This window comes from Odontesthes bonariensis, chromosome 21, assembly GCF_027942865.1.
Source record: "Odontesthes bonariensis isolate fOdoBon6 chromosome 21, fOdoBon6.hap1, whole genome shotgun sequence".
Classification (NCBI taxonomy): Eukaryota; Metazoa; Chordata; class Actinopteri; order Atheriniformes; family Atherinopsidae; genus Odontesthes; species Odontesthes bonariensis.
The window spans coordinates 30,524,359-30,550,240 of record NC_134526.1 but is presented as its reverse complement, the minus strand read 5'-3'; the positions used below and the strand labels follow the sequence as shown (position 1 = coordinate 30,550,240).

At 40.2% G+C, this 25,882-nt stretch overlaps 1 protein-coding gene and 1 long non-coding RNA gene across 3 annotated transcripts; one reads left to right on the top strand and one right to left on the bottom strand.

Moving 5' to 3' along the window:
- Window positions 1-2,810: 2,810 nt before the first annotated feature.
- On the bottom strand, window positions 2,811-6,045 carry LOC142370722 (uncharacterized). The gene is made up of 4 exons (XM_075453148.1): window positions 4,362-6,045; window positions 3,871-4,187; window positions 3,178-3,336; window positions 2,811-2,830 (listed from the first exon to the last, which is right to left on the bottom strand). Exons 1-4 carry the CDS (start codon window positions 5,177-5,179, stop codon window positions 2,811-2,813), a joined length of 1,314 nt encoding a protein of 437 aa, XP_075309263.1. The 5' UTR covers window positions 5,180-6,045.
- A 6,270-nt stretch (window positions 6,046-12,315) lies between these two features.
- Window positions 12,316-25,868, top strand: LOC142370898 (uncharacterized). Of its 2 annotated transcripts, none has more exons than XR_012767919.1 (3): window positions 12,316-12,482; window positions 19,224-19,294; window positions 25,071-25,868. It is a non-coding gene; the product is annotated as an uncharacterized LOC142370898 (long non-coding RNA). The 2 variants fall into 2 exon arrangements; XR_012767920.1 differs by having other exon boundaries at window positions 19,221-19,294.
- The last annotated feature ends 14 nt before the right edge of the window (window positions 25,869-25,882 follow it).

Here is a 25,882-nt window from a genome sequence, read left to right as displayed (position 1 = left end):
CTAACACAAGAATGCTACTTTTGAAATAATGCAAATATTACTGTTATAACATTGACCATCAGATTTTACACAGGTTTATTAATGACATTTATTATGCCTGTATTATTCACATGTAATTCTTTCATCCTAACAAAAGTATTTACCTCATGTCTCATACCCACCCCTCAGATTGTCCGACCGAGAGTTAGTGTTATTCCCTCCATCTTGGGCTTACAGGTTCACCTAATAAGAGTAGGTGTATCATCATAAGGCTATTAGCATTCATAAATTGAAATATTATCAATAACAGGGCGGGGTGAAATACTTATCCCTGTGTGTGTGTGTGTATTTTTATATATTTTAATATTATGCTTCTTCATTTTAGCCAGAAAAGGGCAGGACTATGCCGAGAAGTGCATTCCCATTCACGGAGCGCGTGTAAACCGTTTCAGGTGTGGATTATTACATTTATCCAAAAAAAATAATATTGAGCTGACAATGGTGTTTCATTCGTGCATCTTTTTTTCACATCTCTTCATGTAAATTAATAATACGTGTACAATTATGATAATCCGACAATTGTAGAGTTTAGAGTATTCCTATTCCTAACTATTTTTATATTATTGGACTATATTCAAAAGTAAGGGCCGTGACTAATACTTTTGTAGTCAACACGAAAGACGGTTGGATACATTTTCTATTAACAATCTCAACTCATTATAGCCCAGATGAAATGATATAAAAATGAGCCTGAAACTATGAAATTTGGTTATTTTAATTTTATATACAAATTTGGACTTGTTGAGATTTGCATCCGTTAATTCAATTAGGTAAACAAATTATGATGTAGTTATATCATATCATTCCATCACAGACTCTCCTTAAAGTACGACCAGCAGGGGGTGCACTTCTCGGCATAACACCGGCTATAAACATATCCTAGTTTAACGTTTGCTGGCTACGATTTCGCCGGCAGACACAAATACAGTACAATAATATTCTATTGACAAAATGCAACCAATAATAATGTTGAATCCTACCTGTGAAAGGTAATCCCCCGACTCCTGTTCGCAACGTCTGTCTCAGCCTCATTAATGGCTGCTCCCTCAGTAATGGCCGCGGCCAGAAAGTCATGGCCGGTCGTGGCCGCGGCCTCGGCGCGCAAGCCCTTGCTGCACTAACCTCTGAATCTGTGACGGCAGAGTATGCAGCCAAGCTCTCTGTGACCCGTTCAACCCGGTCACGGCCGGGCATCAGAATCGGATATATTGTTTGACTCCACCTGGGCAGCTAAACTGTACAGCAAATGTGCACACCGCCCCCTACCGTAGCCTACATGATGGGTAGCACGGTCAGCAGGCGTGACGTCACTCTCCTGCGCCGCTCAGATTGCTTTTTCGTTATCGAATTGTGGGCAGTATTTTGCATGCAGACCACGAAAACGAAAAAGCAATGTCCGCTTTGTTTTCTTTTTGATTATGGCATAGAATGTGCAGTCTTGAAGAAGAAAATTGAAATGCAATAGGATGATTGATTAGTAATTTTATTTATGAGTCAAATAATGCAGCCACATTCTTAAAATGAAAAAGCATTTCTGATAATGCATTTGAATTTGAATTTTGATTACGATTTGCTTCCATAATTTTCGGCCGGAAGAAACTGTCCATAGATTTGGACGTTTCTTTTTGAAGAAGCTCTTCTTATGTGTGTCCGTCATCATATGGCGTTTGACGTCGTATTTACCCCCATGTCCGATTGAGAAGGATGATTTACACAAGTCACAAAATGCCCTCTCGGCGTACCCCTCAACGAATTTCACCCATTCATACACATTTTCCCATTCTTTCCGGTACATACATTTTCGCTTTTTAATTGGAGGTGCCTCACCTGCCATTTTCCCCTGTGTTTTTCTTATCCACAAACCGCAATCCACAACTAGTTCTAGCCAAGTATGCCGCGCCAACTGACTGACTGAAGTGCCTAGTGATGAGGCGCGTGAATTGACGTTCATCATCACTGCGAACGTTGAGTCAATTGTCATGGCAACAACAAATATTTGATAACAGCCAGCCTGTCAGATGCGACTGCAAGGGGTGTGTGTGTGTATGCGCGCGTGTGTGGATCTCAGTGTTGTGCGTGAACGAGTTCAAAAGCAGTGGTGTCAAAAGTACACACATTTGTTACTTAAGTAAAAGTATAGATACTGCAATTTAAAAACACTTTGGTAAAAGTTGAAGTATCAACTTGACCTTTTTACTCAAGTAAAAGTAAAAAAGTATGTGCTCCAAAACCTACTTAAAGTATAAAAGTATAAAGTAACCTTTAAATAATTTTTTTTTTTTAAAACCCACACACAAAAAGGTAGATGCCACTATATGAATTGCAAGCTTAATTTGAAAACTGATTAGTTCTACATGTGGCCCAAGACAACAATCATAAAACCATTACTGTCAAAGACAAAGTCACTCCAGGAGCATGTTCTTTCTCAAACTTTATTGGAATTCAGTCCCATCAAAAAAACAAAAAAAAGTCTTACTGCCTGAAAAAATATATAACTATGCCAGTTGTCATAACTGACGATCAAGACCAAAATTTAAACTTAAAAAGACTACATAAAAAAAAATCCTAAATAGCATCACATGTACCCTCCGTAATGAGTTGTTCTTGACTGCTTCATAAGACTTTTGTTCCCAGGGTATGTCAGGTACAAACAATAACAATGTAACTGGTACCAGACACTGTCTGGTAACTTCTGAGAAAAAAAAAAACACAATGGAAGCCAAAGTCCCCAGCTAGTGAGTTGCATTTAACATATTCTTCTTAATTGCATCCTAGAGTCTGCTATTGAGCCCTTAGGATTTATAAATGAATTACACATCCTTTACCCTCACCTTTTAGTAACACCATGCATCAATTTAATGATGGGGTCCATAGAACCGTTCAGAAACTGGACACTCAAGAACTGTGTATGAGGGTGTGTGCGCAATACCCAATAAGAGTACCAGAATGCTTTGTTGAGCCTCAAAAGAAGCTGATTCTCAAAGTTCTTGTGATCAATACGTGCCCTTTTTGGACGGAAGATCAGTCCCGCTACACTAAACAGTCTCTCACATGCAGCTGAGGCTGGGAGTGCAGTGTTAAGCCTCAGGGAAAGGTTGCAAATAGCTGGGAAAGTCTTAAGTGCATCCATTGTGTCACCTGGGGAGCCAAGGTAAGTCTCCAGCTGTTTGGCATGGGTTTCTTGAGAACTGGCCTGTTTGATCGAACAGAAGAAGTCCTCGTCTGAAGAAGAAGGCGAGCACTCAGCTTGATCGTCCTCAGCTTGGTCCTTCAAGTGACCTTTGATGTAGTCAAGGCCTAATGAATATGGGGAAAAGACAAAAACACTGAAATTACAACAGTGAAAAAAATGCACAATGATCAACTGTATATGGGTTACTAACAAATACACCAGCACATGCTTGTGATAGAGCTGAAACAGTTGGCACCCTCCTTGACTGGTTGGTATTTGAGGGAAATTCACACTGGCCATGAAAACCAATAGAATGTATAGTCTACAGTCAATTAGATATCGACTGATACAGTATTTCCCTGAATGCTACCACAGGTGACATCTGATGACCTATAACATGTGTCCTTTTAATCTTGGTAAAGGACACTTGTTGTGAAGGGTGCCATGTTGAATGAGGAAAATCACTGCATTTCAGCTGCGTTGGATATAAAAAAAGCCTGATTTGGTTATTCAAAAAACTTCTAAATTATGTACAAAAATAAATAAATAATCCTGAAGGGTGCCAACAATTTCAGCCATGAATGTACTTTGTAGCAAAAAAACAGAACAAAACGAAAAACACCTGTATTATAGTTAAAAAAAAAAAAAGCAGCACTTACCGAGTCTCAGGGTGTAGTCATTACTTGTCCAGCTGGTCTTGAATTTTGGCACAAGAATTGCAGCAGCAATCAGCTCTGGTTCTGTGAGGATGTGTTCGAAACGCTTCTCGAGGCCTTTTAGTAGAGCATCAATTAAAGGCCTACAGAACTTGGTGGAAAGGCGGAGGTTTTGGAGCTTATTCTTGAGTATTGTGATCGTTGGCACCAACCAGCCCATCTGCACATACGTCTCGCCCTGCAGGACATCCAGGGCCTTCGCCACCGGGGCCATGGTCTTCATGTATTCGGCCAGGAATGCGAGCTCAACAGGTGTGAACCTGATGAATCAACAGAAAAAGAACAGAAAACACCTTCAATTAAATAAATAACAAATAATGCAAATCATCTGCACAAGGGGTTAGTACATAGAGGAAATGCATTAATATGTATTTTATATCTTTTCAGTTAATACTGATTGGAATAATACAAAAAATAAAATGTCTGGTACATACATGGCTATCTTCAGTGCGCTGCATACAGCTGTGATGGCCCCTTCTCCCTGCTCCCTTGTAATTCTTATGATCCTCTCCACCGCCAAGAACAGGGAATTCCATCTTGTTGCATTTGGTCTCAATAACTGCAGTTTGCAGTTCTTTTCGATGACCTCTGCTGCTGTGGTAGATCTTGAGCTTTTATTCCAAAGTCCCCAACACTTCGAAAAAGCTGAGCGCGACACTCGCTTGTAGGCGCTGTTGACATTGGCCTCCTCAACATCAACAGTTGACACCAAATTAAGAAGGTGGCAAGCGCAGCGATGGTGTCTGGGTAGTTGGTATTCCAGGGAGTCGTCCTCATCAAGTATCGCTCCAGCTTCAATGAATTCCATGCCCTCACTCTCCTGTTCTTCATCATTCCCATCACCATTGTCATCGTCGGCTTCAGCACTCTCGACACTAGGACCTGGGTTGTTGCTTTCATCAGTTTGCCCATATAGCTTAAAAGCTTTTATGAAGTTAGACCCGTTGTCAGTCGTGGTGCGTGTGATTTTGTCTCGGATGTTGAATTCACTGTGAACTTCGTTCAATGCACTGGCAAGGGCAGAGAATGTGTGTGGCCCATTCAGCTGTTTACAGGCTAGGGCAGCGCACCGTCTGGTCATACTCTGAGGGTCTATCCAATGCGCAGTTACGCCAAGAAATCCACGCCTGTATGCTGTCCAGCAATCTGTTGTGGTGCCAATAAAGTCAATTTCACTCATTGCTGCTTTCAGATTGTTTTTCATTTCAAGAGAGGCTTTCTGAATTTTGTTGACTACAGTGTTGCGGGACATGACATTAACATTGGGTTGGAGATGGTGTATGAGATCAATAAACCCCTGCTGTTCCACTGTATTAGTTGGATGTAGACCTTGCACAATATAGTTAAGGATTTTTTTATCAATACTGGCCTGGGACACTGGCCTGCTGCCCCATAATCTGGCTTGTTTGGGTGCTGGGCCTGGCTGTGGTGGTGCTCTGTCTGCCTTTCTTTTTGGGGCTGTTGAAGTGAGGGCTTTATATCTCTCCAGATAAGTTCCGTGTTTTCTCTGCAAAATATGCAATAAAACATTAGTTCATTAAGAGGGCACAGTTAACATAGTTACAGTTTTGTTCAGCCACATTTCTTCAACAGTAAGTGGCCAGTGCCACCATCTCACACAATTCACACTTTGACTTTGGTGAATTTAAAATAATCCAATTAAACATGGTCCTAAATTAAGTGATGAAAATATTTGCAAAAGAGAGTATCACAAAGGAAGGCTATGAAATTGTTAATTCAATTGCCCAGGAGGACACACAACTAACCAACACAATTGAAGACAGTGAAAAATGGTGACGGCACATGATTACATAAACATGGGAAAATAAACATTAGACCGCCTAATAGCTTACAAGAGTGTAGTAGCGCACACACAAGATATTGGGGACAGCTTATTCCGAAAATATCAGAGAGGCAAGGCTAACGCCTTGACAATTGTTAGCTGCTAACCGGGTATTTCTTGGCATGTTCCTATGCTAGCCAAGCTACAGCGAAATATATCAATTATCAGTTCACAGTTCGGTGTTAACAAAGAATAAGCTTACAACTTACCTCGACATGTTTTTTTAAATTGGAGGGAGAGTTCTTGAACGCCAAAATTACGTGGTTCTTGGGTGTGCAGAGTTTACATTGCATTTTCCAAGAGTCATTTTGGCACCCGACTATTTTGAAAAAGTCTTTAAGATAGGGCCAAGGATGAGGAAGGTCTCTTTGCTCTCCATCTCCGTCGCCTGTGTCCGACATTTCGGCATCTTTTTCTGAAGCTGACATTTTGCGTTGCAGAACACCTGCTTCTAAGGAATGACGATTTAATTTGACAATAGCCTAACCGATGAGTGTTTGCGTCATATGATTCATCCAATTACACTCGTTCTCACTAGGTGTGAATGGCGCCACTGATCTGTATTGGATGGCGCACATGACGTGAAATACATAAACATTAAACTGAAGCCAAGAGTTAAAAAAAAAAAAAAAGTAACGAGGCTGTTTGTTTTGAAAAATGTAAGGAATAGAAAGTACAGATACATGTGTGAAAATGTAATGAGTAGAAGTAAGAAGTAGACAGAAAAATAAGTAGTGGAGTAAAGTACAGATACCTAAAAAGTGTACTTAAGTACAGTAACGAAGTATTTGTACTTCGTTACTTGACACCTCTGTTCAAAAGAACGCGTTCATTGAACACGCTCATTTTTTCGTGAACGTTGAACTGAACGCAACACATTTTTTAATAAAGAACTTGAACGTGAATGAGTTCACATTATGTGTCATGAACGGCAGACATCACTGTAAATGAACGTTGGAAGTTGTTTTCCATTGAAAACTGAGTGACATCTGTTTTCTCTTTTGAAACGCAACGAGAGAAAGTTCCTCCCTCCTGTATTCTCGCTGATGCCGCTTAAATCATGTATCACCAGACAGAAATGGTTTTGACGTTGTGTGCGCAATGCATTGCGGGCAACGTAGTGTCCGGCTGAGAATAATTGAATAACATACTGGCTTCCGCACGACGTTACCCGTGATGAATTGCAGCAGAGCGGGGAAGGCATAGCAACGCCGCGTAGCAGGCAACGACGAGAGCGCGGAGGGCTGGAGGAGCGAGCGAGAGAGTGAGAGAAAGCGCTGCAATTAAAAAAAAAAAAAAAGGCTAGTGGAAGTGATGGCACGGAGACAGACACCGATTCTCCTTATGAACATTTAAAACAATTTTACACTCTTGCAAACCAAGACCCCGACGAGGGAACATTTTGCCCATTTGAGGAGGTCGTTTCATTCGTCGTGAGTTTATCAATGCAGAGTCCGGAGAGCTCTGCCACAGGTCGTATTTGAGAGTGCGACCCCCATCCCCTCGCTGTTCGCCCACACCCCCGTTGATGATGACAGCCTACAGGTGCACTCGTGTTCATCCAGTATGATGCACCATCAATCGAAGTTAAAAGGGGCACAATGTAGGATTACGTAGTGCTCGTGGCATGCATGTCTCAAAACTTACACTGTCATGAAAAAATGCCGTTTAACTAAGCTTGCCGCGAGAATGTTTTTCATGTTAGAGTGCCAGCTGTCGATACAAATTTGCCTCTGGCGGTACGTCAAGTGAATTGCTGATATAAGTTTTTCCCGTGGAGCTCGTTTGGCTCGGCATGCCAAACGTTCACTTTCATGGTTTAATGACAGCGGACCGCGAAAGTGGTCGGGAGAGTCATCGTTCAGGCTATTACTAAGCATAGGCTGTCTTGGGGCAGTAATTAATTAAACTTTGAATCCTACATACTTGTAGTATCCCTTTAAGGACCATGGGACTAACTTTTTCGTTAAATTTAATGTAATTAAATGTATGATACTACAGTTAAATGCTTTTGAAGACCTGTGATGTTATATGTCAAACACATAATAGTACAGTAAATGCAATTGATAGGCCTACTGTACCTATAAATTCATCTTTTATGCTGCACAGCTGTTCTCTACTTAATGCAAATGGGACATATTGTATATTTTATAATATATATTTTGTATAATTTACAACTTAATGCGTCTCATGTTTCCGCTTTTCCGCGCGTGCCGTGTGTCCGTGTACCCTTGTCACCGTTTTCACCCCTTACCAGTTTGCATGCCTGATTAATTTAATCCTGGATTTTTAAGTTTTAAGGTCCTCTAATTGATAGGATATCTTTCCCAATCTTAGCAACATTTGAATTCATATTTGGTGATATTAACCTATGCCAAAGTTTCTTTTCATTTTTTTCCCCAGTAAACTCTCAGTAAAAGTCAGTCATTTTTCGTTCAGTGAGCTAAAATGTAGAAGCTTTCAATATGCTTAATATTTGGTGATGTTTATTTTGCATCAGACTATATTAAAGTTGTTATCCACCTCCCTTTGTAGGTGAGTTTTTGCAAGTTCTTGCAAATCAGTGTTTATTTTAGTTTTTTTTTTATTCATGGTTGAATCTTTGTGTTGTGTGTCTTTAAATGTTAGAGGAATACGAGAAAGTGTGAAAAGAAAGGCTTTATTTTTATTTTGCAAAAGAAGTGAGGCAGATTTTGTATTGCTACAAGAGACACATTCACTTGAAGAAGATGGGAAATTTTGGAAATTACAGTGGGGGAACAGAATATACTATTCTCATGGTAGCAACCATTCTGCAGGTATTGCAATACTCATTCACAGATTTAAAGGAGAGGTTTTGGAAATGATACATTCTTTAGAAGGTAGATGGGTCTTAATTGTTGCCAAGCATGATAACACTACCATTATTATAGGTAATATCTATGGGTATAATTCTAGTCAACTCAACAAAATCCTTTTTGCTGAGATCTCCAGTAAAACCAAACTACTCAGTGACAAATATAAAGGTTCAATATTAATTCTAGGAGGGGATTTCAATGAATGTATGGATGCTACAATTGATAGATTTCCACCAAAGTTGAATCAAAATTCAATTTTAAACAACTTAATTTTGTCTTTAACTTCTGACCTGTCCTTAACTGATACTTGGCGTTTCTTTAACCCAGACTTAGTTGATTTCACCTGGTCTAACAATAATATGACATTAAAATCAAGAATTGATCTTTTTTTAGTCTCACAGTCTGCTTTGTCTCTAGTTATAAATATCACCCACTCTGCTGCACCTTTAACAGACCACAAATTCATAACTCTCAAGATTGGTGACCAACATAACAAACCAGCAATAAGGGGATACTGGAAATTTAATAATTCCCTTTTAAATGATGAGGAATTCAATGACTGTATTAAAGAACTTATCAAAGAGCTATTTGCTGAATGTAGTGATGGATACAAACAAACATGGGAGTTTTTTAAATATAAAGCTAGACTTATTGCCTCTAAAAGATGTAAACTGATTAAGGCTAGAAGGAATCAGTTAGAAACTGAGCTATTGCAACGCTTAAATGGGTTAACCAAAGAAAATAATACAGAAGAAGAAAAATTAGAAATAAAAAAAAATCAGTTTGCAATTGGATGATCTTTATTTGAATTTGGCAAGAAGTGCCTATGTGCGCTCCAGAGCCAAATGGCTGGAAGAGGGGGAGAAAAACTCCACTTATTTTTTTGCTTTAGAGAAAAGGAATGGTCAAAGGAAAATGTTGAATTCTCTCAATATTAATGGGAAAATCTGTAATGATGCTACTCTAATTTCAAAACATATTCATAATTTCTATAAAGAATTATACACATCCAAATTTAATAGCTGTAATGCGGAAGTGTTCATTAAAAATATAGAGAAATACATCCCAACCGTAGATGATTCTTATGTGTCGCTCTGTGACTCTGACATAACTAAAGCTGAAATAAAGAATGCTCTCTTTTCAATGAAGAAAGGCAAAGCCCCAGGTATAGATGGGTTATCTATAGAATTCTACGTTCATTTCTGGGAACACATTGAGAACCCATTATTGTGTATGTTTAAAGAATGCATTGAGCAGAGGCATATGACTTCAACTATGAAGCAAGGAGTAATTTCTCTAATCCCCAAACCAGGGAAAGATGCATATTCTGTTGAAAATTGGCGCCCGATATCATTGTTAACAATTGACTACAAAATTTTAGCATTAGTCTATGCAAAAAGATTTAAAACTGGGCTTGATGATATCATATCAGAGACACAATCAGGTTTTATTAAAAATCGCCATATTACAAACAACATGAAATTGGTACTTGATCTTTTAGATTATTCAGATGAGGTACACTCTGAAGCTCTCATGCTACTGCTAGACTTTTACAAAGCCTTTGACTCCATTGAACATCGGTTTATTTTTCAATCTCTCAAGCTATTTGGATTTGGTCAACCCTTTATTAATGTAATTCAGACACTTTATAATGACATAAACAGCTCTGTAATAGTTAACCATAACACTACCCAAAGACTTAATGTTGAGCGTGGAATAAGGCAAGGGTGTCCTCTCTCTCCCTTTTTATTTATATTAGTGACAGAGCTTCTTGCTTTAAGTATACTTAATGATCCTGATTTAAAGGGCCTAACCATTTTTGAGAAGGAAATCAAAATATCACAACTGGCAGATGACACGATTTTGTTTTTACAAGATAAAGTACAACTTCCTCATGCGCTGGCTCTTGTAGAGCAATTTTCTAATGTATCAGGTCTCAAGTTGAACACTTCAAAATGTGAAATATTACCCCTAAAGGAATGCAATGACACAGTATTGGATAACATCCCAGTAAAACAAACAGTTAAATATTTAGGAATACAATTAACTAAGGATCCCAAGATTAGAGAGGAACTGAATTTTGCAGGAAAAATAATAAAAGCCAAGAACATCTTTAATTCTTGGTTACAACGAGATTTAAGTATATATGGAAGAACTTTGCTATCTAAAGCAGATGGTCTTTCTCATTTTGTTTATCCCGCTCTCTCCCTATATTTGAAGGATCAAACAATAAAACAGATCAACAAAATATTTCTGGATTTCATATGGAAAAATAAACCTCATAAATTAAAGAAGGAAGTGCTGACTGATTGTAAAGCTAATGGAGGTCTAGACTTTTTAGACTTCTCTAACACAATTGATTCCTTCAGGACTGGATGGATTCGAAGATGCCTTTTACAACCTAACTCACTGTGGTTTTTTATCCCTAATCACATATTCAACAAATTAGGTGGTCTTTCTTTTATTCTTAAGTGCAACTTTGTCCCATCTAAATTGCCTATTAAACTTTTTAATTTCCATAGGCAATGCCTACTTGCTTGGAGAATGTGCTTTGTTCATAACTTCTCCCCCCATAAAGTGTTTATCTGGAACAATTCTGACATCACTGTAAGAAACAAAACTTTATTTTACCCTAAGTGGTTTGAACATGGTATATGTAATATTTTTTCATTGTTTAATAATTCTGGCACTTTGTTGACATATGAGCAGTTTTTGTCACGGTACTACTTTCCTATACCCTTCCGTCAATTTAACACAATAATCAAAGCAATCCCTCAAGGATTAGCTCTTCTAATTAAAAGTCACTTGTCATATAATTTACCTACTCCTTCTCCCTATTCAGAAATAATATTGAATGGCATTAATATATTTGATTAAAAAATGTTCCAATAAACATGTGCGTCAGTCTCTTCAGCAAAGAAACAGAATTACTCCTAGAGGGAAATTTTTTTGGAATTCTTTAGTTCAAGGTATCATTTGGAAGAAGGCTTGGTTGCTACCTCATAAATATTGTATAACAAATAAAATAAAAGAAAGTCATTTTAAAATTCTCCACAAGATTTACCCTACAAATGTATATATTTCCAAACACACAGACTTAAGTTTTAATTGTTCTTTTTGTGATGAAGAAGGTGAAACTCTTGTACATTTATTTTTTGACTGTAACTTAGTGAAACAATTTCTAGCAAACCTCAGTTCTTATCTTTTTGCACAGCATGGCCATTATGTTTTCTCTCTTAAAGATATTTTCTTTTACTATGAAAACTCAAAAGATCCATCGTTTGAATTTTTAGTTAACTTTTATATTTTGCAAGCTAAGTTTTTTATTCACAAACAAAAATGGCAGAAAAATCAGCCTTTCTTTAATGTTTTTATGTTAGAAATGTCCGCTCTTTTCAAGTCTCTTAAGTTTGTCAATAATGAGAAAAATGAAAGACTTTTGAATGTTCTTTAATGTATTCCTCTAGTTTTGTGTTTTGTTTATTGTTTGTTTTTTTCTTTTAGTTGATTTAATGTAGCCTAATCTAATCTAAATTGTCCTTTACATTGTTTAAAAAAAATAATAATTATTTATCATTTATTTATTTTTGTTGATACATAGATACAGAAATATTGAAGCACATGTCTGCTGTTCAATGAATAATTGTTTGTATGTACCACCTTTTTCAATAAAGTTCATTTAAAAAAAAAAAAAAAAAAAAAAAAAGTTCCAGAGAGAGGTAAACAATGGCTGCGCCCAGCCAACAGGCTTTCGAGTTGGCTTTGGCAGCGACTCTAGAAGATTTAAATATAAATTTTTCTTTGCGAGACGAACAGATAACTGCACTTAAGTTTTTCTTGAAAAAAAAGGACGTTTTTGGAGTTTTGCTCACCGGGTACAGTAAAAGTTTAATTTACCAGCTTGCTCTGTTGGTGGGACGACGCTCTGATTGGTTGTTGCGCCATCCTATTGCGTGGCGTTGAGTGCAGAGGGAACTTAACAGACAACCGTACAGCGTCAATAAAAGCTGTACAGGTCTGGCTTGCTAGGCTAGTGAGAAGGAGTTTACGATGGCGACAACATGATCAGTGTTGTCGTTCAGTGCAAAACTGTCATTGTACATTCAGCAAGTGAAAAGCAGAAGATTTCAGCACTTCCCCTCTTATCTCAAAGATGCAGGACAGTCACACAGGTGCAGCCAGCGTTTTAAATGTGTCCAAGTATTGTGACCTCTTATCAAGGCTTGGACAGGAGTTTGCTGACAGATTCAGTGACTTTGAGAAACTTGAGCCCTGTGTGACATTTATGGCCAACCCTTTCATGAATGTGGACATAAGTGAGATTTCAGGACAGATGGCTGAACTTTTCTGTGTTGATCCTGTGGAAATGGAAATGGAGGTTATAAACCTTCAAAACAATGTGCATTTAGTCTCAGCAGCATTCACAGCATTTCTGGAGCTTGGTAGAGCCAGATAATTATGAAAATCTTCACCAAGCAGCTCTGAAAATGTCTGCTTTGTTTGGCTCTACATACCTGTGAGTCAGCTTTTTCTGACATGAATGTCCTGAAATCAAAGGTCAGAACGAGACTGACTGAGGAACATTTAAATGACTCCATAAGAGTGAACTTAAAGGATAAGACCGGTTTTTTGACATTGGGCCCTTGATTTCACATTATAGCATGATGTTCTACTCACCCCTGCTTGTTGTTTGTCATTTGGAGCTGTTCCGAAGATATTCGCGAGGCGTCTGGCTGCTCTCTTGAGATATTCGGCCATGAAACGGTTTCCTATGGGCAAGTTTATACAGGCACAAACTATGCTGTTTATAATTTATTAATTACTCTACACTAGCACTGATAACGTGGAGGTGCGTCGCTTACTTAAAAAAATCCGGGTTATTGTAATTTTGATTTTTTTGTCGTAAAGTGGGTGTTACTGACGTCATCGTCGTGCTACTGCCACAGGCAGCCCACAGACCTGCTGCCTATTTATTCATTCGGCTAAAATTCAAAATTAGTAACCCGGATTTTTTTAAGTAAGCGACGCACCTCCACGTTATCAGTGCTGGTGTAGAGTAATTAATAAATTATAAACAGCATAGTTTGTACCTGTATAAGCTTGCCCATAGGAAACCGTTTCATGGCCGAATATCTCAAGAGAGCAGCCGGACGCCTCGCGAATATCTTCGGAACAGCTCCAAATGACCAACAACAAGCAGGGGTGAGTAGAACATCATGTTATAATGTGAAATCAAGGGCCCAATGTCAAAAAACCGGTCTTATCCTTTAAAGTGATACTCCGGAGTAGATTCACCCTGGGGTCATTTGAACCGTGATATCCAGCCAAGTAGCCCACCCGCAGTTTTTTCGATATTGGCTGAACATCAGCTGAGTTACTGAGGTATCCCGAATAGCTTCGTACAAGGGTTAATGGATCCTGGCAGTATCTCCAAAATTACCACACTAAAATCACATGCCATGACACCAAACTTCTACAGTAGTACAAATATGGTCTATACTCACAAAGCGATGCATTTGGAAGTTTGAAAATAGTCCAGGAGTTTATTATTATCAACACAAGCCTGATAGCTTCTCTGCAGCTAAAGCTGCGTCGACGTCACTTCAGGGAGCTGGGAGCTTCAAAGTAAGATGAGGGTTGATCTACTACTGTAGACAACAAAGTATATGCTATATTCTACATGTTTTTTTATGAATTTTTTATGTTGTAGAGTTATGAAATTATTTTATCAATGGAGAAATTGAGCAGCCTTGCTTTGTTGTCAATATTTTCTCACTGTCATAGCGCGAGCCATTGGCAAAAGGGATCACAGTTTCCCTCTTAGCTCTGACAGTGTTCACCTTATCAACATCAAATGTGTGCAGAAGACTGATAACAAGTGGACAAGGCGTTACAGGACAGTCACTTCCAGAACAACCCGCTTCAAAAACAGTTTCATTCCCATAGCAATAACTCTTCTGAACTCCAAACATTGAGGACTGTCTATTTTATGCTGTCGCTGAGGACTGTTGTTGATATGAATTATGTATGACCCTTATGTATTTATGTATTTATGTGTGACGTATGTATGTGTCTGTTTGTATGTATGTCATACTATATGTTCAATGTTATGTTGGAACCTGTACAAAGAGCTGTAATGTAAACAAATTCCACCAGCTTGGCTGTGTGGTCATTAAATTAATTACAATTACAATTACAACACTTCCCTTACAAAACTGTGAGTTTTCGCTGTAGGGCGTAGCTGTGGCAGTGAGGCAAATTTTAAACTATAAATCCCTCATATCTCATCTGAGCAGCACCACATTTACAGGGTTCAGCCTTCATCAGATCTATATGCATGCCAACACCATAGCCCTGCCCACGGATACCAGCATACGGTCATTTTTAGTTCATGGCTTACAATTCCTCAGTGATTTATCCCTCACACTTAAAAGTGTGTAAGAAAAGAGTTGAGCCTTTTATGGTGGTACTTTCTTAAAGTTGAGAATTATGGCGAATTTTTTTGATATTTCATCCTTAAACAGGAAGTAGATATTCTTTTACACATACAAAGTCCAATCTTTACCAAACTTCACTTGCTGGATAACAGTCGTCCCCTGAACAGATTTATATGCTAAAATTGTTTAATCTCCACAACCTTCCCATTTAGGGCTGAATTCATTGTGAAACAGGAAGTTATTCCTCAATGGATGACAGTGAGCTCTTGAACAGATGTACAAGCCAATACTCTGTCATTGCCTTTGCTTTACCTACTTACAAAAGTAAATCGCTTTGCATAAAGAAGTATGCCTCACAAAGCAAGTCATCAGCAAGAACATCATCTGATATGGGTAGTATAAATGGGCTACCAGGATCAAGCCCTTACTTACTTTTAAAAAGAATATATTTCTAGGGACAAGATTTCACTGCCTATGGGAATGTGAAAACATTCAACGGTTCTGGCAAACTGTATGTGCTGAGGTTAGTGTGATAATCAAGCAGCAATTACAGCCTAACCCATTACTATGTCTACTGGGCTTTGTCCCTAAATCATTAAGATCACACAAAAACACTGTACATTTTTTGCTTATGTTGGGCCGAAAGGCTGTTATGACGAAATGGGTAGGAGACGAATCTCTTTCAATACATCAGTGGAAATCATCGATATCGGACTATATCTCTCTGGAAGGACTGAGATTTAGTATCAACGGACGGAAGGATCTTTTTACGGCAAAGTTTGGCAAAGTGTTGAAGTACCTGAGAACTCAGAGGACTATTGCCTGAACGCTGGACTTATAAGGACTTTTGAGTTCATTGCTGTGGTTGTATTCTGGATTTGCTACATTTCTCAAATAATCTGTATATGCACTGTGCTGGACTGTTACAATCTTGAAAATGTTCAATAAAAAGAATGTTAAAAAAAAAGAGTATATTTCAAATTCAGAAATAAATGTACGGTAGAGTAGAAACAGTGCCATATAGTTATGACAAAAAATCCTGTTGAGCCATGTATTCCTTTAACCCTCAGTAGTGACAGCTTCATGATTTGTATTTGGGATCTTCCTGGTTAAATAAAGGTTATAATAATAAACATTTTGACTGCTTTTGTACATTGGGGTTCACCCCAGTAGACGAGAGGGTAGCCTCCCTTCGCCTTAGGGTGGGGGGACGGGTCCTGACTGTTGTTTGTGCTTATGCACCGAACAGCAGTTCAGAGTACCCACCCTTTTTGGAGTCCCTGGAGGAGGCACTAGAGAGTGCTCGGTCAGACCTGGCAGGCCCAAATGTATTGTGAGGGTCTGTTGGGAACGGCTGGCGGAATCCACTGTAAGGAGGAGTTTCAACTCCCACCTCCGGCAGAGCTTCAACCATGTCCCGGGGGAGGTGGGGGACATTGAGCCCGAATGAGCCATGTTCCGTGCCTCCATTGTTGAGGCGGCCGACCGGAGCTGTGGCCGTAAGGTGGTCGGTGCCTGTCGTGGCGGCAACCCCCGAACCCGCTGGTGGACCCCAGTGGTGAGGGAAGCCGTCAAGCTGAAGAAGGAGTCCTATCGGGCCTTTTTGGCCAGTGGGACTCTGGAAGCAGCTGATGGGTACCGACAGGCCAAGCGGAACGCAGCCTCGGCGGTTGCTGAGACAAAAACTCGGGCTTGGGAGGAGTTCGGGGAGGCCATGGAGAACGACTTCCGGACGGCCTTGAGGAGTTTCTGGTCCACCATCCGGCGGCTCAGGGGGGGAAAGCGGTGCACCGTCAACACCGTGTATGGTGAGGGCGGGGCTCTGCTGACTTCAACTAGGGACGTCGTGAGTCGGTGGGGGGAGTACTTCGAGGGCCTCCTTAATCCTACCGACACGTCTTCCGATGAGGAAGCAGAGTTGGGGAGCTCGGACGTGGGGCCTCCCATTTCTGGGGCTGAGGTTGCCGAGGTGGTCAAAAAACTCCTCGGTGGCAAGGCTCCGGGGGTGGATGAGGTCTGTCCTGAGGGTCACGTGGACATCGGGGGCAGTGCCTCTGGACTGGCAGATCGGGGTGTTGGTCCCCCTCTTTAAAAAGGGGGACCGGAGGGTGTGTTCCAACTATAGGGGGATCACACTCCTCAGCCTCCCTGGTAAGGTCTTTTCGGGGGTACTGGAGAGGAGGATCCGCCGGTTAGTCGAATCTCGGATTCAGGAGGTGCAGTGTGGTTTTCGTCCTGGCCGTGGAACAGTGGACCAGCTCTATACCCTCCGCAGGATCCTGGAGGGAGCATGGGAGTTCGCCCAACCGGTCTACATGTGTTTTGTGGACTTGGAGAAGGCGTTCGAACGTGTCCCTCGGGGACTCTTGTGGGGGGTGCTCCGGGAGTATGGAGTGCCGGACTCCTTGATATGGGCTGTTCGGTCTCTGTATGACCGGTGTCAGAGTTTGGTCCGCATTGCCGGCAGTAAGTCGGACATGTTTCCTGTGAGGGTTGGACTCCGTCAGGGCTGCCCTTTGTCACCGATTCTGTTCATAATTTTTATGGACAGAATTTCTAGGCGCAGCCAGGGCGTTGAGGGGGTCCGGTTTGGCGACCTTAGAATCGGGTCTCTGCTTTTTGCGGACGATGTGGTTCTGTTGGCGTCGTCGGGCCGTGACCTTCAGCTCTCACTGGAGCGGTTCGCAGCCGAGTGTGAAGCGGCTGGGATGAGAATCAGCACCTCCAAATCCGAGACCATGGTCCTGGGCCGGAAAAGGGTGGAATGCCCTCTCCGGGTCGGGAATGAGATCCTTCCCCAAGTGGAGGAGTTCAAGTATCTCGGGGTCTTGTTCACGAGTGAGGGACGAATGGAGCAGGAGATTGACAGGCGGATCGGTGCGGCGTCTGCAGTGATGCGGGCTCTGCACCGGCCCGTCGTGGTGAAGAAGGAGCTGAGCCAGAAGGCGAAGCTCTCGATTTACCGGTCAATCTATGTTCCTACCCTCACCTATGGTCACGAGCTGTGGGTAGTGACCGAAAGAACGAGATCGCGGATACAAGCGGCCGAAATGAGTTTCCTCCGCAGGGTGTCTGGGCTCTCCCTTAGAGATAGGGTGAGAAGCTCGGTCATCCGGGAGGGGCTCGGAGTAGAACCGCTGCTCCTCCGCATCGAGAGGAGTCAGATGAGGTGGCTCGGGCATCTGGTTTGGATGCCTCCTGGACCCCTCCCCGGTGAGTTGTTCTCGCCCCGTCCCACTGGGAGGAGGCCCCGGGGAAGACCCAGGATACTTTGGAGAGACTATGTCTCTCGGCTGGCCTGGGAACGCCTCGGGGTCCCCCCAGAAGAGCTGGAGGAAGTGGCCGGGGACAGGGACGTCTGGGTTTCTCTGCTCAAGCTGCTGCCCCCGCGACCCGATCCCCGGAGCAGCGGAAAATAATGGATGGATGGATGGATGGACTGCTTTTGTCCTGTCGAACTCTCTGAGCTAACCATGTACCACAGAGTTTTAAGGTTGCTGTAGCTAAACCTTTACTTAAAAAAAACTACTCTTGATCCAGGAGTGTTAGCTAATTATCGATCTTTCTTTTATGTCTAGCAATATAGTTACTGTACATGGTATTTCCTTGGCTTCTAGTACTACAGTGAGGAACTTTGGAGGTTTTTTTTGTTTGTTTGTTTTTACCAGGATCTTTCCTTTGACTCACATATAAAACAAGTTTCTAGGACTGCCTTTTTCAACCTTCCTAATATTGCCAAAATCAGGAACATTTTGTCAGAGTGATGCAGAAAAACTGGTCAATGCATTTCTTACTTCAACATTGGAATACTGTAATTCTTTATTATTACATTGTCCCAAAAAATGATCTGAAAAGCCCTCAGCTGATCCAAAATACTGCAGCCAGAGTTCTGATGAGAGATCATACTTCTTCAGTTTTAGCTTCTCTTTGTTGGCTCTTGGTTAAATCCAGAATATCATCTTAAAGATCTCAAAATTTCCTTTTTGATTAAGCTTATAGTTAGAGATGTCTCAGGGGACCTTGAAACATAATTAATTATGCTGCTATAGGCCTAGACTGCTGGGGGACTCATGATGCCCCTCTCCACACTCTGCTCTCTTTTATTCTTTACTTAGAAAATTATTAACATTGGCATACAACATTATTGCTTTCACTTACTTGTTTTTTCTTTCTCAGCAGGTATCCCTGTTCTGGTGTTACAGAGCTTGTTGTGCCCTCTTTCCTATCCTTTCAACCCCCAGCCAGTCAAGGTACAAGGCCACCCTTCCTCAATCTGGTTCTGCCAGGGGTTTCTTCCTGTTCCATTATCGACCTAAGCTTGCTCAGTATTAAAAAAAGTTAAAAAATCTGTTGGTGTCTTTAGGTAGGCAACTTTTTTAAAAATATATATATAGGCCCTGTATGAATTTAACTAATTTGGAATTGAATTGTTTGGATTTGATTGGATTTTAATTGTATTACAATTAATTGTATTATAATTTGCGAGAATTGGACTGTATCTTTGAAGTGTCTTGAGATGACATTTCTTGTGATTTGGCGCTATCTAAATAAAATTTAACTGAATTTAAATTAAAAGAGCATTTAAAACAACTAGTGATAAAATAACACTCAAACATTCTTACATGTTTCAGCATTTTCCCCTGCTGTACATTAATCAAAATGTACAATTGCAAATCATTAGATCTACTTGCACTCATATGGTGGCAGTGATATTGAGTAGCTTTTTAATATACACATTGGATTTTTTTTATATCATACTCTTTAGTCTTGTAGTCTTACACACTTCTCTGCAGCTTCCCACCTGCTGCTACCCACCCAATCAATTAACACAAAAGGAGCAAATCCTCTTGTGCAAAAAAAATTTAAAACAAAAACTTTAACTGAACAAAAACATCAAACTATTAAATGTGGTTTGCTGAATATCAGATCTCTCCTTTCGAAGTCTCTGGTAGTGAATGAGTTGATTTGTGATCATCATATTGATATATTTTGTCTTACAGAAACCTGGCTGCAGCAGGAGGATCATGTTAGCATTAATGAATCAATTCCCTCTGACTGTTTAAATGTTCACGTTCCTGGAACCACAGGCAGAGGAGGAGGAGTGGCAGCTATTTTCAGATCAGGGTTACTAATCAGTCCCAGACCCAAGATTAGTTTGAGCTCTTTTGAATCTCTGATTCTCAGTTTTTCCCACGCAAAGTTGAAATCCCAGAAACCTCTTGTGTTTGTTGTTGTGTATCATCCACCTGGCCCTTATTCTGAGTTTCTGTCTGAATTCTCAGAGTTTTTATCCCAGTTAGTGCTGAGTACAGATAAAGCCATTGTAGTGGGTGACTTTAATATTCATGTAGATGTTGAAAATGACAGCCTGAATATGAACTTTAATTCTATATTAGACTCTATTGGATTTTCTCAGAGTGTACACAGACCGACTCACTGCCTTAATCACACCCTTGATCTTGTGCTGACTTATGGCATTGAGAGTGAACAGTTAACAGTGTTCCCTCATAACTCTGTCTTATCTGACCATTTTCTGATAACCTTTGAGTTTACATTACTTGACTATACAGTTTCTGAGAAGAAATTTACGTATAGAAGGTGTCTATCAGAGGATGCTGTAACCAGATTTAAAGAATTAATTCCATCATCCTTTTCTTCACTGCCATGTGCAGATATGACAGAGGACGACTACCTAAACTTTACTCCAGCAGCACTTGACTCTCTTGTTGACAGCACTATAGTTTCAATGCGTACAGCACTGGACAATGTTGCCCCTCTGAAAAGGAAGGTAATCAGTCAGAAGAGGTTGGCTCCTTGGTATAATTCACAGCTGCGTGCTTTAAAGCAGACTGCAAGAAAGCTGGAGAGACAGTGGCGTTCCTCTAATTTAGAAGAGTCTCAATTAGTCTGGAAAGATAGTTTAATAACATATAAGAAAGCCCTTCGTAAAGCTAGAACTGCTTATTATTCATCATTGATAGAAGAGAATAAGAACAATCCCAGGTTTCTTTTCAGCACTGTAGCCAGTCTGACTAAGAGTCCGAGCTCTGTTGAGCCAGTTATTCCTTTAACTCTCAGCAGTGATGATTTCATGAGCTTCTTTATTAATAAAATTGTTTCTATCAGAGAGAAGATTGATGGAGTCCTTCCCACTATTATCAGTGATGTATCATCAAGTACAGCAGCTTTAGAAGTATCTTTAGAACCTGATTTGTATTTAGACGGCTTCTGTCCAGTTGATCTCTCTGAACTAACAACAGCAATAGTCTCTTCTAAACCATCAACTTGTGTTTTAGACCCAATCCCAACCAGACTGTTCAAGGAGGTTTTCCCATTAATTGACACTTCCATATTGGATTTGATCAATCTGTCTTTGTTGACAGGATATGTACCTCAGACTTTTAAGGTTGCTGTAATTAAACCTTTACTTAAAAAACCTACTCTTGATTCAGAAGTGTTGGCTCATTATAGACCTATATCCAATCTCCCTTTTATGTCTAAAGTTGTTGAAAAAATAGTTGCAGCTCAGCTTTGTGATCACTTACACAGAAATAATCTGTTTGAAGAGTTTCAGTCAGGATTCAGAGTGCATCATAGCACAGAAACTGCACTGCTGAAAGTTACCAATGATCTCCTCTTAGCCTCTCATAGCGGACTTGTGTCTGTGCTTGTCCTGTTGGATCTCAGTGCTGCATTTGATACGGTCGATCACAGTATCTTATTACACAGACTTTCAATTCAATTCAATTCATTTTTATTTATATAGCGCCAAAAACAACAAATGTCATCTCAAGGCACTTATATAGTAAGTCCAATTCAAGCCAATTGGAATTCAATTAATTAATAATAATCATAATTCATAAAATAATCCAATTCGTTCATATAGAGCCAATTCAAAAACAATTTCCTAGCTAAGAAAACCAACAGATTGCACTGAAAACTTTTTGTTTTTCGGTCCAATCTCCCGTCCTGAGCGGCGTGCCTGAGGCGACTGTGGAGAGAAACGACTCCCTTTTAACAGGAAGAAACCTCTGGCAGAACCAGACTCAGGAAGGGTGGCCATCCGCCTCGACCAGCTGGGGTTTGAGAAGACAGAAAGGGGGGGAGGGCCGCAGCGGCGGCGGCACTGTAACACCATTCAAAGGATATCTGTTGGAACAGGGAAACACGAGTTAATGACCACAATAATATCACATATACATAAAGAGAGTAAAGTGAGGAAAGGTGTGTCAGATGAGGCCCCCCAGCAGTCTAGGCCTATAGCAGCTTAACTATGGGATGTTTCAGGATCACCTGAGCCATCCCTAACTATAAGCTTTATCAAAAAGGAAAGTTTTAAGCTTGGTCTTAAAAGTGGAAAGGGTGTCTGCTTCCCGGACATTTACTGGCAGCTTATTCCACAATAGAGGGGCCTGATAACTGAAGGCTCTGCCTCCCATTCTACTTTTAGAAACTCTGGGAACCTCAAGTAAACCTGCAGTTTGGGAACGAAGTGCTCTGTTAGGAAAATATCTTACAATGAGATCTTTAAGATATGATGGAGCTCGGTCATTAAGAGCTTTATATGTAAGGAGAAGAATCTTAAATTCTATTCTGAATTTAACAGGGAGCCAATGAAGAGAAGCTAAAACTGGAGAAATATGATCTCTCCTGTTAGTTCTCATCAGAACTCTGGCTGCAGCATTTTGGATCAACTGAAGGCTTTTCAGAGAATATGTGGGACAGCCCAATAATAAAGAATTACAGTAGTCCAATCTTGAAGTAACAAATGCATGAATTAGTTTTTCTGCATCACTCTGAGACAGGATGTTCCTGATTTTAACAATATTACGAAGGTGAAAGAAGGCAGTCCTAGAAACCTGTTTTATATGCGAGTCAAATGATAAGTTCTGGTCAAAAATAACTCCAAGGTTCCTCACTGTAGAACTAGAAGCCAAGGAAATACCATCTAGAGTAACTATATGGCTAGACAATTTCTCCCTGAAACGCTCAGGTCCAAAGATAACGACTTCAGTTTTGTCTGAATTTAGCAGCAGACAGTTCTGAGTCATCCAGGTCTTTATGTCTTTAAGACATGCTTGTAGTCTGACCAACCTATTGGGTTCATCTGGTTTTATAGATAAGTACAACTGGGTATCATCAGCATAGCAATGGAAATTTATGCCATGCTGTCTATTAATGTTACCTAATGGAAGCATGTATAAAGTGAAAAGAATCGGTCCAAGCACAGAACCCTGGGGAACTCCATGACTTACTCTGGTGTGTGAGGAAGATTCTTCATTTACAAGAACAAACTGAAATCTATCAGATAAATATGACTTAAACCAGCCTAATGCAGTTCCTTTAATCCCAATAACATGTTCAAGTCTGTGTAATAAGATACTGTGATCGACCGTATCAAATGCAGCACTGAGATCCAACAGGACAAGCACAGACACAAGTCCGCTATCAGAGGCTAAGAGGAGATCATTGGTAACTTTCAGCAGTGCAGTTTCTGTGCTATGATGCACTCTGAATCCTGACTGAAACTCTTCAAACAGATTATTTCTGTGTAAATGATCACAAAGCTGAGCTGCAACTATTTTTTCAAGAACTTTAGACATAAAAGGGAGATTGGATATAGGTCTATAATGAGCCAACACTTCTGAATCAAGAGTAGGTTTTTTAAGTAAAGGTTTAATTACAGCAACCTTAAAAGTCTGAGGTACATATCCTGTCAACAAAGACAGATTGATCAAATCCAATATGGAAGTGTCAATTAATGGGAAAACCTCCTTGAACAGTCTGGTTGGGATTGGGTCTAAAACAGACTTGAACATGTTATTGGGATTAAAGGAACTACATTAGGCTGGTTTAAGTCATATTTATCTGATAGATTTCAGTTTGTTCTTGTAAATGAAGAATCTTCCTCACACACCAGAGTAAGTCATGGAGTTCCTCAGGGTTCTGTGCTTGGACCGATTCTTTTTACTTTATACATGCTTCCATTAGGTAACATTATTAGACAGCATGGCATAAATTTCCATTGCTATGCTGATGATACTCAGCTGTACTTATCTATAAAACCAGATGAACCCAATAGGTTGGTCAGACTGCAAGCATGTCTTAAAGACATAAAGACCTGGATGACTCAGAACTGTCTGCTTCTAAATTCAGACAAAACTGAAGTCGTTATCTTTGGACCTGAGCGCTTCAGGGAGAAACTGTCTAGCTATATAGTTACTCTAGATGGTATTTCCTTGGCTTCTAGTTCTACAGTGAGGAACCTTGGAGTTATTTTTGACCAGAATTTATCATTTGACTCGCATATAAAACAGGTTTCTAGGACTGCCTTCTTTCATCTTCGTAATATTGTTAAAATCAGGAACATCTTGTCTCAGAGTGATGCAGAAAAACTGCTCCATGCATTTGTTACTTCAAGATTGGACTACTGTAATTCTTTATTATTGGGCTGTCCCACATATTCTCTGAAAAGCCTTCAGCTGATCCAAAATGCTGCAGCCAGAGTTTTGATGAGAACTAACAGGAGAGATCATATTTCTCCAGTTTTAGCTTCTCTTCATTGGCTCCCTGTTAAATTCAGAATAGAATTTAAGATTCTTCTTCTTACATATAAAGCTCTTAATGACCGAGCTCCATCATATCTTAAAGATCTCATTGTAAGATATTTTCCTAACAGAGCACTTCGTTCCCAAACTGCAGGTTTACTTGAGGTTCCCAGAGTTTCTAAAAGTAGAATGGGAGGCAGAGCCTTCAGTTATCAGGCCCCTCTCTGTGGAATAAGCTGCCAGTAAATGTCCGGGAAGCAGACACCCTTTCCACTTTTAAGACCAGGCTTAAAACTTTCCTTTTTGATAAAGCTTATAGTTAGGGATGGCTCAGGTGATCCTGAAACATCCCATAGTTAAGCTGCTATAGGTCCAGACTTCTGGGGGGCCTCATCTGTCACACCTTTCCTCACTTTACTCTCTTTATGTATATGTGATATTATTATGGTCATTAACTCGTGTTTCCCTGTTCCAACAGGTATCCTTTGAATGGTGTTACAGTGCCGCCCCCCTTTCTGTCTTCTCAAACCCCAGCTGGTCGAGGCGGATGGCCACCCTTCCTGAGTCTGGTTCTGCCAGAGGTTTCTTCCTGTTAAAAAGGAGTCGTTTCTCTCCACAGTCGCCTCAGGCACGCTCAGGACGGAAGATTGAAAAAAAAAAAAAAGTTTCAGTGCAATCTGTTGGTTTCCTTAGCTAGGAAATTGTTTTTGAATTGGCTCTATATGAATGAATTGGATTATTTTATGAATAATTATGATTACAATTAATTGAATTCCAATTGGCTTGAATTGGACTTTATTATCTAAGTACCTTGAGATGACATTTGTTGTATTTGGCGCTATATAAATAAAAATGAATTGAATTGAACTGAATTGAATTTAGAGGAGACTCTGTAGAGATGTAACTAAATATTTGACACACGGAGCAAGTGAAAGCAGGAGATGTAGGGAGAGAACTGGTAGCCATGTTAAGCTAGAGAACCAGATACACTGCTAAAAAGTGAAAATAAACACCAAAGATCTGTAGGAGTGAGTGTTATAATAGAACAAGTATGCAATAGACTAGGCGGTGACACGATAATCTTTGCCCCTGGGCTTGTTGCATTTTCATATATGGGAATTTCCTTTTCAGAGCGCAAACTTCGGCGAGAAGATTATTTAAATGAATTCACATGGTGAATGATGCATGATCCTTAAGGCCCAACTCAGTGTGAATACTGCATTCCATATTTCTCAGTGAGCAAAGGAATAATGAAACCCCAAGAAAAAAAACAAGATCACTAAGTATAAA

Coding starts and splice junctions, on each gene's coding strand:
- LOC142370722 (XM_075453148.1), bottom strand. CDS start 5,179: ATGTCCCGCAACACTGTAGTCAACAAAATTCAGAAAGCCTCTCTTGAA. Junction 3,337..3,870: donor TGACTACACCCTGAGACTCG/GTAAGTGCTGCT, acceptor CATATTCATTAG/GCCTTGACTACATCAAAGGT. Junction 2,831..3,177: donor GACTTACCTTGGCTCCCCAG/GTGACACAATGG, acceptor ATAAATCCTAAG/GGCTCAATAGCAGACTCTAG.